Source organism: Brachycentrus maculatus, unplaced genomic scaffold (assembly GCF_059751285.1).
Source record: "Brachycentrus maculatus isolate JH-2025_06_01 unplaced genomic scaffold, ASM5975128v1 h1tg000088l, whole genome shotgun sequence".
In the NCBI taxonomy this organism is placed as follows: Eukaryota; Metazoa; Arthropoda; class Insecta; order Trichoptera; family Brachycentridae; genus Brachycentrus; species Brachycentrus maculatus.
In genome coordinates this window covers 179,991-195,070 of record NW_028280842.1, presented here as the reverse complement: position 1 = coordinate 195,070, position 15,080 = coordinate 179,991, and the positions used below count along the sequence as shown (strand labels likewise).

Here is a 15,080-nt window from a genome sequence, read left to right as displayed (position 1 = left end):
TTATTTGATCCGCTGCGATCGAATGTTTCGTAGGCGTATAAGAAGCTACCGGCTACTTAATTCAAGATGCCATTAAGAGTTTTATGATGTTCCGAGTAAATGACCAAATTAGCCGAATATATGCTGGCTTTTTATACACTGTCATTAACGTAATTAATGTGCGGTTTACATGGTGAATTCGTACTGTGCTATTTTTTGCTACAAAACTTGGGATGCAATATTCTTTCTCAGCCGTCGTTCTGTTTGATGTCTTCCGTTAATTTATTCATTTCATTTATTTACAAATAAAAATACTTAAAATATGTACATGTATATATTGAAAAAAAAATACTATAATAATGAAAATAATACTTGTTATGAAGTTCCGAGACGGAATTCCTACAAGAAAGCATTCAACTAATTACAACTTATAACAGTCACACAAATATATGCTAAAACACTCCTTACATATCCATTTAAGAAAAACTCTCACATAATACAAGAAAGCATCAACAAAGCACAAAAATATCAATTCACATACTATAGATGTGCTGGATAGAAATTAATGATTTGACGAACAAGTTGGCACCGCGTCATTCCTACGCGGTGCCCTATGCACCATTTGGGTGCGCATAAAAAAGATATCTAAATATTAAAAAAATAACGACTATAAGGGGAACGAATACTAGTTTAGTGAAAATACACTGAAGTGAATATTGTCTTTCGAAAGAAAAAAACTTGTTTGTTTCTCTCTCTGTAAATATTAACCCTTTCTGGTCCCCCATAATTAAAAAAAATAATCTAGGTAGACAGTTACATTCCAATTGGAAAACATGATTTTTCCTCTGCTCCACATACCGTTTAATAGATACGAGTGACAAAAATGTAGGCTTGGAATTTAAACTAATAATACTAATGTTGAAAAATGACGTAAAACATCCGACATGGGATCGAAGAGGAAAAAATCGATGTCGAACGAGATTCGACATTGAACCAGTAAGGGTTAAATATACGAATAAAATTTTCTTTACGAAATGTATATTTAAAAGAAAGGTCCTTCATAAAAAATATTTCGTTAATTTGCGCCTTGCAATATGACGTGTATACTATGCGCAGAGCGTTGGTGCTATGCAAATTGTATGCAACCAGGCGAAATCCACAATCGTACTTTTAAATTGTTGGTACATATTTCCCGATTGTTATATTTTACAATATTCATAGTAAAATGTTTTTGAAATTTCAATTCATGTAACGCACAATAAGACGTCAATTGACATTGAACTAGAGAGCAGTCTAACAGTTTCAGAGCCGGTAAATTATTTTGTTTTCAGTCCGGTCTTGCTGGCGGAGGAAGGCGTAGGCATTTCCCGTCGAGTCTGGTAATTGTAAGATTGGTTAAGTTAGAATAATGTCATTATTTTCACCCATCCGGCAGACATGTTGCTTTATGTGTTGTAAGAGATTAATCTGCTGTCACTACCGGTGAGCCTGATTTAATATTTATGCCAGTTTATCTTTATATAAAGCTTCCACGCAAAAATATTTACATTGTGGGATTTTATCGTCCTGTCGTATTAGTTATCGCGCTAATCTAACGTCCAAGAGATCCAGGAAAGCGATTTTAATATCGCAAGAAATAAGTTCTCGCATTTACTTCCGTATTGGATTATTTTAGCAGATATTGCGACATATTATATCTTCTTATATTCTTTTTTTCTCAATTCGTCCGCTAGAGCAGTGCTCCGCAACCGGTGTGCCGTGGCACACTGGTGTACCGTGACCCGGATACAGGTGTGCCGCGATCAAATTCAATGTATATGACATTATACAATTTTTCATTATGTATTTAATGTAATTTCATTATGTATACACGATGACATGTTATTTTTCATAATATTGTATGTTTTTCAAAATGTAGGATATAATAATTCTCTCACTCTCAACCCTTATCCGCACCCCAATGGTGCATAGGGCACTGCATCATATAAACGCAGTGTTATCTTGATGGTTAACACCATCGAAACCACGAAAGGTGATTAGCCCTCTGCTTCGGGTACCAGGCCAGGGTAGTATTGAATAAAAATTAGACTGAAAAAATCATTTATATTTATTTGACCCCCCCCCTAGAAATCGAACCCGGGACCTCCAGATATCTGAGCGTGCTGACCATTGCACTACGGATGCGGGTAATACTTACTACAGTTAAATATTTTTTTAATGGTCTACATACTTTCGCTTTTAATGTGCCGCGGGATACTAAGAAGAATTTTAGTGTGCCGTAGGTGATAAAAGGTTGTTGAGCACTGCGCTAGAGGAGTAAACAAAATAAAATATTGTACGAAAAAGATACAATGATGTCCGTTAGATACTTGTATAAAGAAGGTAGCACGATGTTAAGTACGTCGTATACCTGAGAAACTTCCAGTGCGAAAGTAAATGTGTTCGCGTCGTCATATTGGTTTTATTTTTATGGTATGAAGATAGTAAGGCCCGGTATTCGTTAAGTCGTAACATAATTTTCTATAAATCAAGGTAAAATTTTACGTAATTGATATTTTTCTTAAAACACTGTTTTTGCATTGAAAAAAAAATTTCGTAATAATTATATGGTTTTGAAAAGAAAAGAGTTCTTGAAAGGTAAGGAATTAAAAAAATTTATATACATATTCTAAAAGACAAACAAATATTCAATATACATTCTTTAAAAAAATCGGGCGTGGACTCACGTACAGCCCTGACTGCGGCTGAATGGAACTGATTTGAACACACACACACACCTTTGGATGTTTTATTGACGTATGGATGTCAATAAAAATCATTAAAAGTATTTTATTACGCATGCCGCTTCGTTTGAACAATTATTTTTCAACATTACTCGTTCTCCATTCAACAACAAATCAAATAAGTACCTACCATAGAAAAACATGTTTTTTTTTAACAAGTCAATCAATTACATAAATTTAAATTGTCACTATGAAACTTCACCCATAGAATTGACATCAGTAAAAAGTGCTTCCGTTTTGTTTTTTGAATTGGACAATTTTTAAATATGTAAACTCTTAAAAATAAAAATAAAATAAACTGATACTTTTTCTTCAATTTTTGTGAAAAAAATCCGAGCATTAAGGTGGGATATTTGATAGCCCGCAACATAATTTCCTTTAACCCCAGGAAACATTTAACGCAATTGAATATTTCGAGTCCGCCTTCGTAGTGTAATGGTCAGCACGTTCGGCTACCGTTCTGGAGGTCCCGGGTTCGATTCCCAGAGGGGGTTCTAATAAATATAAGTGATTTTTTCATTTGAATATTTATTCAACATTACCCTGGACTGGTGCCCGAAGCGAAGGGCTGAACACCTTTCCTTCGTGTGTTAACGATCAAGATAACACTGCGTTTATATGATGCAGTGCCCTATGCACCATTGGGGTGCGGATAAAGGAATATTTCGAATAGCCGGTCGAGTACTGAATTGTATATTTGAAAGTACACCCTTAAATTACCGCGATTGTATTAGTAATTATGTATCAACAAAGTGTCGGGTTGTGATCCCGTGGTTAGTGTCGCGGACTCTTGAGTCAGAGTTTCTCGGTTCGAACCCACTCTACCACAATTTGATATCCATTTCTAATAATAATCACAGAAATAGTATGAAATTTAATTACTTTTGCAAATAATAAAAACGAATATTTTTCTTTTTTTTAAGTAAAAAATTGTTTCGCCAAGGCGGTCATATAAACTCATTTTATTAATTTATATCTCCTTAATCACCTATTAAACGGCCCGTGAATCTGAAATATGTCAAGGTGCTTTGAGCATTATCAGACATCAATATGAATAGCGAACAGTGAGTGAGGCAATCGAGGATCACATAAACATATATCACGATTCCCATCTCACTGAAAGCTAATTAACACTTAATTATGACCTTTGATTTTATTAACTGAGTTATATGCCTATTAACTATGCCTTCAAAATTGGATCGCGAAATGAAAAGTATTATAACTAATTGACTGTTAGAATTATCACTTACAACATTTTGAGTATACGTCCAAATACTACAAATCTGGATAATCCCCAATTATAGGATTTATTTTTCATATATATTTTTTAACATCTCAACAAACATGAAGAAGAATATAACAGTCTGGGCATATACGGGGCCACCACGTAAGTGCCCAAACTTGATTATTCTTCTTTATTTTCATTGAGAATGTTAAAAAAATATATGAAAAATAACTCCTGTAATTGGACATAATCTAGATTTGTGAACAAGTATTTGGACACACTTAAAATGTTGTAAATAAATTAACAAGTCAATTTATAAGCTAAAATAATAAAAAATAAAAATGATATTTTCTGGCGTTTCTCATGTATGTGATTATAATCCAGGATTCGGCTTCACATACAAATAAAAGAGTATCTGCTCAATAAAAAGCTTATTTTCATCTCCCCAATAGATCTCTCTAGCCTCTAGTGAAATTCTAGTTATTCAAGAACAATATCTCGAAATTGGATCATAGAATTGTTAAGAATTTGAGTAGTGTGGTTGTCAATCATGGTTAGATGAATGTCACACGTGTGTAAAGTGATCGCTTAAACCAGTTTATGACGGTTGTAAGCACCGCAAATGCCCAGACTTCCATATTCTTCGTCATCTTTGTTAAGATGTTAGAAAATATATATGAAAAATCCTTATTTTATTTTCCTCCCCTCCCTGGGAATCGAACCCGGGACCTCCACTACGGAGGCGGAAACATCAAATAATACATCAGACGGTGAAAATAATACTACCAAAATAATGCAAATTATTGTCTTTGACAATTTGAAGTCTATTGGTCTTCCTGTCGGCCTAATGAGGAAGACGTTTGGGGCGAGCGGCCATCTGAATAGCGAAGTGGGTAATGTAATAGATCAGTGCGGATCGGAAGTGCCATCACGCGCCATCTCGCGTCGTAAAATCACACAAATGTGTCCTGTCTCCACGCTCCACCCGCAGATTAACGTAATTTAAGGTAACGAATTCAATTTGCCGCGTTGTTTCCTTAATCTTGGAGCGAACTCTATGCATTGTTGGGTAATACATATATCCAAAATTAAACGTGGTTATTGGATTAATAAAAGAGTTTCTGCTCAATAAAAAGCTTCTTTTCATCTCACCAATAGATGTCTCTAGTGAAGTTCTAGTGATTCAAGAACAATGTTTCATAATTGGTTCATGTATATAGAACTTCCAAGAATTTGAGTAGTGTTGTTGTTAATAATGGGTAGAATTGGTGAATGTTACACGTGTGTAAAGTGATCACTAAAATCAGCCTATGACGGTCGTCAGCCCCGTAAATGCCTAGACTTCCATATTCTTCTTCACCTTTGATGAGATGTCAAAAAATAATATGAAAATAACTCCTGTAATTAGAGTTAATCCAGATTTTGTGAACAAGTATTTGGACACACTCAAAATGTTGTAAACTGTTATTGGATTGAATTCTACTTTTATTTACATATATATGATAATATGTGACGCGTTTCGTCTTATTAAGACTTTATCAAACACTATATTTCGGTTACGACGAAACCCGGTTTCTGGTAAAATTCACGTGGAACAAAATACATAGTTGTTATTTTATTTTATAAAATGCAGTTTCACCAAGAAATGTGCGTACAAAACTTAAATCTAATAAAAATCATCAAGATTTCTCAAAAACAATATTTATGTATAATTTACCTTATAATAAAACAACAACTTTACAGGTTTTTTCCACTTTTACTTTATTTGACCACTGACCGAGTTTCATCATTACCAACGTCATCAGATGGGTGTACCTGCCATTTTTAAACGATAGACCCATTTATGACCCTTTTTATATCCCTTGCAAGTCAGAGGTTCTCAACAAAAGATGTCTCCACATTTAACAATATTTCAGGGTCTCCTAACAGGTGAAAATAAAATCGAAAGAATTCTCACCTATATTCAGAGGAGTGAACTATTTGGTACTTATAACACTCTCCTTATCATTCATCGTTCGCTTTGTGTAATTCCACTTTTAAGTGGTATTACTCTAAGTGAACAATGAATGATAAAGAGTGTGTTATACAACAATAATTATTTCAAAATTGTAAAAACAGGGTTCCCAGCGGTTTTCAGAAAAACCTAAGTACCTTACACTGTGATTCCGAGTCACGTCGAGATTCATAAAGTCGATAAAGTTCGTTCTTAAGAACGTGAATTTTGGTTTTATCGTGCCGCGCATTCAAATAAGGCCAAAAAATCGTGATTCATACAAAACAGGATTTTCGAGAATTTTACTGCAGACGGTACGAGGTAATGGTGTAGCCGGTTCTGTAATGATATGTACAACACCGACTTGACACCATAAATTATGAAGGTGTGTTGATGAGACTGGTATTTGCGTCCAAAGTTATGTACTTTCACAAATTGGTCCTAATCAAATTTATCGTCAGCTAAAAAATAATGATTGAAATGAAATAATTCAGAAAACGCAGGACTTCCCCATACTAATGTGCAGTAGAAGGAGTTATCAACCAACAGTTCCAGATTCACCCATATATTATTTAAATTTAAATGCAGAAAACCATTCTTATAATAAAGATTCAAAAAATACTTGCCCTTGCCATAACTTATGTATAATTATTAGAATTATTTACTATCACTATTTTAATTCACTGAATTTAAATTCATATTGTGTGAAAAAAATAAACAAAATCATGGTATGTAAATCAACCCCTGCATGGTTGTGTATATAACACCATAACATACGGTGTTTGAAAATGACGCGGAATGCGAAATAGTCGTATATACCAAGTAAAACTTAAATTTATTTTATATTATTATCCGATCCCGTGGTGTAATGGTTAGCGTGTTTAGTATTTATATAGATAAACTGTACTGATTTAACATTTCACTTAAGTCTTAAATTAAAGAACAAAGAGTTACATAAATAACTCGCAAACCTACAAAGTTCAGCCTGAAAATGTAAAGTATATGAATACTGTGATATTTCAGCATCGCGCCAATTCGAGAAGTCATCTCCAATCTTCCTTGCAGAGCTTTTATTTTGATTGATGGAAGAAACAGATGGATGCTTAGTGTTCCAGTAATGAAGCACTTTAGACTGGTACTCAGACAACGCGATCTGCACCATGTCTAAATGATTTACATAGTGAACGAGAGTGGTAAAGAATTCGTATTTTACGAGACCAAACTATTATTGATTTCACAATATTTTGAATGTCCAAATTTTTATAAAATAAAACTAAAACTGCGTTTTAACCACTTTATTTATAAATAAAGGTGGTAAAAAACAAAGTTCTGTTTTATGAAATGTGCCACATAATAGGTATCTGCGGAAAAAAAAATAAAGAAAAAAGCAAATTATTTCACAAATTCTGGATATTACTGCACTTCAGAATTTATTATATCAAGTTATTTATATCAAGATATTTAATTGATATCTTAAGAAAGATAAAGAATATTTAGAAGTCTAGGTATTAACTTAAACTAACCTATAACAGTGATTAAAGAAAACACTTCGTTTTTTACCACTTGAGTTTTATTATAGACTACATGTTTCAGAAGTTAAACTTCCATCATTCAGGTCTGTATAATAACTAAAATATAAAATATAAAATTGTTCTAAAAATAAGGAGAGGGGTAAGTAAGGGGAAGGGGTTAGTCAAGGGACGGAGTTTGAAAACAAAGGAAAAATGGAAAGCAATGTTGAAGAATTTTAAACCAATATATTATTTAATAAATTATTATTAGAATTCTAGTTAATTATTATTAGGTTTTTTTGGATTTCTAAATTTTCAAGATAATTCATAATTTGGCCTTTATATGGAACAAGGTGTAATAATTTTAATTTATGAGAGTGAAATGAGTGATGAGTATATATTTATATATATTTTTATGTGCTTTCAACGATAAAATACAATATTTTTTAATTATTTTTTTTACCAGGAAATACCACTATTTCTTAAAATCTACTGCGACACGTTTTTCGATGCATTCCGCATCATTTTCAAACACCATGCACCGTATGTGAAGCTAATTCTTAATTTTAGAGTTGGGTCCTTAGGACGTTGATAAAATACAATTTAGTAGACTCTTAAAATCAGTGTTCGATTTTAACATTTAACAAATAAAATAACTATAATAAATCAATAATTAATTACTATTTTCACTGAGTTATTTTTGCAATTTGACGTCCAGCCACGTCGGCTCACGTTTGTGCAGTTAAGGACATGGCGTTAAATGAAGCGGTCACAGGAATAAAATATAATAATAAATTTCCCGTCAACTTTCCGGGAGAGAGATATTTTTGAATTCGCACGGTACATTGACTGCGAATACAGCGTATGTAAGTATATTTTAGTACAAGAACACGTTCGCTTTATGCTTGGACACACCGAGACAAATACTTATTTGAAGAACTAACTTCAGAGATGAGAAAAAAAGGATAGGGGAGAAAAATGAAGAAAGAGAGGCGAAGTATTAATGAGTCTTGAGATAAAAGCCGTTTATATTATTTGGAGAAATAAAATGACTTTGTTTTTTGATACACTCGCGTTTTTTTATTAAAAACTAACTAGTTTCGGCAAAACCTGTTGCCCTCTTCAGGGTTTGTTTTATAACTAAGTTATAAAACAAACCCTTATGAAGAGGGCAACAGGTTGTTCTTTTTTTTAATCTTTATTTTAAATCCTTTTGCATTTCACAATTTATCATAATTACAAGTCCAAAAATATAAAGTATTAATACAAAACATAAGATCCCACAAACGCATGGCCTGTGTGTGGGTATAGATTATATTTTAGGTTATAATAAAGAGCACTGGCAAGAATACAACAGATATTATCAGAAATAAAACTAGATTAATAGCTAATATAAACTAAACACTTGAATAATCCACTTTATCGAGTTTTATTTTTATTTACGACTAGTTTCGAAAACGACAATTGTTTTCATCTTCTGATACAAATTAAAACTAACGAATAAAAATATATTTAGGTGTATATATAGGTTAATAAATATAGGTAGGGGGGTTAAGGAACAACATTTTTTGTAAAAGGAAACATTGATAATAATGGTGACGTATTTTGAAACAGTATATTATTAATTATTGTTTTATCTGAATTGAAATTTTTATGTATTTCTAAATTTTCTAAATTATTCATGACTTGACCTTTATTTGTAACAGAGTGTAATAATTTAAGTGTATGAGAGTCAAATGAGAGGTTAGTTTCCATGATATGATTTGCAAATTCCGAAAAATAATTGCTTGTTAGTCCACGACGATGTTCTCTAATTCTAATTCTTAGACTTAATGCCGAATCAATAAATAATACAAATATTTGATTTTAACAGAAAACAAAAAATTAAAAAGTTGATTTTTTTTTCATTATTATAATTTTTTTATTGTACAATAGTCTGGATTAGGCCCCAGGATTAGTCCCAATATAGGACATTCGAGGTTTATTACACAATATTATGAGGTCATATACATACATGTAGGTACTCGTATGACGATAAAAATAAGTTAATTGCGCGCTTTACGTAACTTCGTCTCGGATGCTGGAGAGTATTTAAAATACCCGTTTGTATAAATTATTACATTATGCCACATATTGTGTACTCACTTCTATTGTACATGTTCGTGACGATGACGTAGACATCAAATATTTATTGAATACACCATAAATCACACGCCAGACAGGCTATCACGATTTCAAATATTATAGGTGTCTCAACTTGATATGAAACATACATCTTTTTTATACGGAAGAAGATGTACGTCTGAGCATCCCAGGGCTTACGACCTGGCATTTGGCAGGCTCGAGCGATCACTTTATACACTTGTGTTACTAATGTCTACCATTTTGCCAATTACTGAGCATCCATATTACATTAATTTTTGGAACATGTACATATGTTTGCAATGGTCTTGGATTCCCAGGACCGGTCCCTGAAGCGTAGGGCTGTTTACCTTTCCTTTATTTATTTAATATGATCGTCTGAAAGGTTGATCGCTTTTATAGGCTGATGGATTTAAGATACAATTTAATTGACACAAGCATTATCCATAAAATGAAGAAAGGAGTGTTGAGATGGTTTTGGCATGTGAATCAAATGATTGAGAAAAGAATAATAAAACAAATTTGAGGTGAATGTGATTAGTAATAGAAGTAGAGGAAGACCGAGGAAAACTAGGCATGAAAGTGTTACAAATGCGCGGTAAGGTCAGTAGTCGGAATAATCGGCGGGAATGTATGAGGAGATGCGTGAATGTGGAAGAGGCGATTTTTTTTTTTTTTGCAATGACAGATTGGTGTGGCGTTATATTCTCTCTGCCTACCGCTGCGGAGAAACGGCGTGATGGTTAATTAGTTTTAGTTGGTTATTCATAGGTTATACTATGTTTTTTCGCAATAAATCGTGTAAATAATAAGCAATCTCTCAATAATCTGTTACATGGACCGCTCGCACATGACACATTCTTAATCTTTTAGTAAATTAATCCTCTTAAAAGTAATAAGCAGGGTGTTGACTTGTGGCATTTGCGAAGCGTCTTGCTGTCAACTGTTATTACACGTACGAACCAATATCGCGAGGTAATAAAACGAGGTTTAATAATCAATTGTTACGAAGTCGACAATGCTATCAGTCGCCTTATCTTATAAACAAAATAAGGAAATTTTGCGTTCATCGACTTCAATAATATGCAGACATTTTTATTAGCCCAGTCATATATATATAATCAAAGAGACAATCCAATCTTGAAATAAAAACATTTAAAATTAATGCCGGTACGTGGAATATTGTGGATGAGTATCATCGTTGAACAACAAACTAGACAAAAATATCGAAATCCTTTAGTACACAACCATGATACACGATTTACACACAACGAAGGTTTGATAGTCCCAAGAATTAACAGTAAATATGGGAGTCGAACACTGCAATATATCGTTCCGAACATTTTTAATTTGTTGCCGACGGATGTTAGAGGTCAAAATAAAATATGGAACAAAGGCAAAATAAAGGAATGGGTAAATGATCGAGAGTTAATTTTATGTAAATTGTAAAATGTTTATATTCTTAATTTTTTCTCTTTATTGTGTCTATATGAGGTTAAAATCGTTAAAAACAATAAAAATGTATTAAAAAGAACTCCACCGACAAGACACACAAGGTGGTTTGGTGGGTCTCTGTAAAAAAAAGCTCTAAATATGTATAAATTGTGATTTAAATAAATGTATACAAATTAAAAATAAAATAAAATAAAATAATAAAAAATCAAAAAAAGGCAATTAGTATGCCTTATGTCCCTATATTATGTATTGGAAAAATAGAAGGCCGACGAGGTGTGGGCAGGAGACAGATCTCCTGAATCCGGAATATTTAGACAAGACATCATCGATGTTAAGATGGCAAAAATATAAAAATAACTCACTAGTGGAGATACTCAGATTTGAGAACAAAGATTTTGACGCTTCTAAAATGCTGTGAATAAAATAACTGGTCAAATTATAAGCTTCCCGGTATGTGAAGGATCTTGCATACATTTTGGTCAAAATAAAAATAAAAAGTTTGCTGATTGAATAGTGATTGTAGATTGGTGAAGATTACACGTATATGAAATGACCACTTAACCAGCCTATGACAGGGCATAAGCCCCGTAAATACCAATTCTTCCATATTCTTCTTCATCTATTTTGAGATGTCAAAAATGTAATAAATCCAAGTTTCATAAATAATATCATAAAACCCTTACCGCACCCCAATGGTGCATAGGGCACGGCGTCATATAAACGCAGTGTTATCTTGATCGTTTACACATGAAGGAAAGGTGATCAGCCCTCCGCTTCAGGTATCAGTCCAGGGTAATATTGAATAAATATGACAGTGAAAAATTCACATATATTTATTTTACTCCCCTTGGGAATCGAACCCGGGACCTCCAGAACGGTAGCCGAGCGTGCTGACACTACGGAGGCGGACATCCAAGTTTACAGTGTAAAAATGTCCTCACAGGTTGATACAGATTTCACCAGTAATATATATTACACATCAAATTGATACAGTGCCCTAAGCACCATTGGGTACGGATAAGAGTTAAAAGAAGAAGAATATCGTTAATATGTGTTTTAATTTATTTTTTTAATAAACTAAATGTACGTATGTAAGCGTTTGTAATCTAAATTTAGTATCATGATTTGTTAATTTTTACAAAATGTTTATATGACAATGTTATGAATGATGACCTCTGTTCGATGAGATGTATTATATTATACATTTATGTACGTGTATTATGTGTATGTAATATACTCAAAAATTTAAATACTATCCAACATATCTGATGGTGACTCATCACCTAACAGGAAAATTACAAACTTATAAACAATACGGGATCTTATTATACAAAGTATGTAGGTACCTTGCGTCGTTATTATAGGCGTCTCAACTTGATGAAACGTCTATCCATCTCTATCTATGAAAGAAGATAGAAGTCTGAGCATCTCAGGGCTTACGACCTGGCATTTGGCTTACTTTAGCGATCACTTTAAACACTTGTGTAACGTTCATCATTCTGCCCATTGTTGAGCATCCATATTGCATTAATTTTTAAACCCGTATACTTATATGCAATGGTCACGGTTACCTTCCACATGCTAGTACAATTTTCAATATATTTAGAAGTTTGGCTGATCGTAGCGCCACCAGTTGAGAAATTGGTGAAGTATTTATTTAGCTTGTTCCGTTTGAACATAGGTGAGATTTGAGATTCATCCCGAATTAATTCAAATATGCTTTTTAGGAGACGAATGATGAAATAACATTTTTTGAAATTTTTGACATCCCAACTTAGATGAAGAAGAATATGGAAATCTGGGTATTTACAGAGCTTACGGGCTGTTCTAGACTAGGTAAGTGATCACTTTACAATAATAATATTCACCATTATACCCATTATTGACAATTACGCTACTCAAAGTTTGGAAGTCATACATGACGGTCGTAATCCTTGTAAATACCCAGATTTATTCCGACAAAAGACAAAATACCGGTCGTAAACCCTGTAAATACACAGAACATATTCTTTTCCATCTATGTTGAGATTTCAAAAATGTAAAATTACTTCTCAGTGGAGAAACCCAGATATTTAGACACACTCAAAATGTTATGTTACATTTTTGTACCTACCTTGGGTTGTTTGCACTGACTGGCCAGCAAATGATGCAATGATCTCCCGCTTAGCTGGCCGCGACCGGTAGGCGGTAGTCTGCCATCTCCCAACTTTGACTTCAGACTCGAGTCTTGCTCAGCCACGCTCTTCGGCTCGTCCAAAACAGATTTCACTACAGTCACTACTTGAGGAATATCCTTGTGTCGTTCCATCAACGAAGGATCAAAATGTTCGTGCTTTGCATCATTTGGTTCTATGGTATTGTTATCTGTTTTATCGTATTGTGTCTTTTGCAGCTTTTGATCAACTGGATCTTGACCACCTCCGTTACCATTGGTGGATTTGAATATATCTTCTTTCATGTTATCAGTTTCTTCTTTGTTGTTGTTTAAGGTTACATCTTTGCTGACGATGGTGTAGGGTTCTTCCTTTGTGCGCGAAGATTGGGTAGCCTTGGGCGGTCGACCAGTACACCATTGGTTGCCCATATCTCTATCCTCCCTTCGCGCCCTCCTGTTCTTTGGACGTAACAGTTTAAATTTTTGAATAACCTTCGTCAAGATTCACTTTTCAGCAACAATTACACATACTGACTGTAGCGTTACCATTTTTTTACTGTCTTAATTTGCTTGGTTATTTTAAGTACAATTTTGTTATAAAACTAGACTATTTGAAGCTGAGAATCACACAGATAAATCAACACTGTAGAATTCGTTTGTACTGAAAGTCATTTGTGGGGCAAAGTTATGTTAGGGGTTTATTCGGAGTTTTGGCATGAAATTGAATCAGGTTTTTGTGAGCCCAATATTAGATTCTCTCTTAGATAAAGCTCGCAAAGATCACCTGGATCACTTCTAACCAGGAGTACAAATATATGCCCAACTCAACTCAGCTGCATGGTTTACTTGGTTCAATTTAATTTAATATGATGAGAAAATAAGTAACACTTATAATGTAGAGCGTTTTAAAGGAACTCAACAAAGGAAGGATCAGAGCAGAGTGAATGCTATTGAAATGCGTTCCCTCTTACGACATTATCAAAAGTTAAAATATTAGAAAGGAGCTTAAGGCTAAACTATTAAAATGGTATGATTGAAAATATTAAAATATACACTTTGAGATGGTATGGACGTTTGGAGCGAATGGATGGCGAGAACATGACTAAGAAAGTATATTTGGCAAATGTAAATGGGAGAACAGAACGAGGACAGCCAAAAAAGACTTGGCACGACCAGATCAATCAGAGCCTAAAATCTGGTTGCGTCAAAAGTAAGGCCATGTAGAACTAAATATATGGACAGAAAAGAGTATGGTGTTCCATCCTCTCTGCCTACCCAGGCGGAGTGATAGTAGTAGTAATAGGAATAGTAGTAGTTTTAAAACTCAATATCTCACATATATTCGTGGGGTGACGTGAGTCAAGCAAAAAATTGATACTTAATTTCAAAAAGGCTGCGAAAACCTACAGGAATCATGTCTAATAATACGTTGCAAGGGTTTTTTTTTGGTAAAGAATGGCAATAGTTTGAAAAAAGTTGAGTTCGCCAATGAGATCATCAGCTATAAAACAGGAATAGGCGATGTGGTAACAAAACTTAAATATGAGCCCAATGTGTTACAATTTGAGGCATAATTTTACTGCGTATGTTGAAAGCGTACAGTTCTTGAAGCGCGACATCTTTCATTCGCAGAGCGGACATACTATTTTATATTTTTATATTTTTTTATCCTAACCGACCGTTGTTTGTAGTTATTTATTTATTTGTGGAGAATTACGTCATCACATTAGTAATGGAGAAATATCAATGTAGTTTGATGCTTGCTACTTATAAATATTCCTTTGAAGATAAAAACTGGACTATGTAAATTTTTAACATAGTCCAGTTTGTTGTTTAA

The 15,080-nt window shown here is 33.6% G+C and overlaps 1 protein-coding gene across 11 annotated transcripts in view; it reads right to left on the bottom strand.

Moving 5' to 3' along the window:
- Positions 1 to 15,080, bottom strand: part of Sarm (sterile alpha and armadillo motif) — a 167,209-nt gene that overhangs the window by 128,368 nt on the left and 23,761 nt on the right. For 6 of the 11 annotated variants that reach the window (XM_088257865.1, XM_088257870.1, XM_088257869.1 and 3 more), the window contains one exon: positions 13,202 to 13,860. The exons of 2 other annotated variants lie outside the window; for them this stretch is intronic. In XM_088257865.1, coding sequence (XP_088113991.1) covers positions 13,202 to 13,672 — 471 coding nt within the window. In that variant the 5' untranslated portion in view covers positions 13,673 to 13,860. Of the gene's footprint in view, positions 1 to 13,201; positions 13,905 to 15,080 lie in introns of all 11 variants that reach the window. 3 more of the 11 variants (XM_088257867.1, XM_088257868.1, XM_088257866.1) reach the window with 1 other exon arrangement.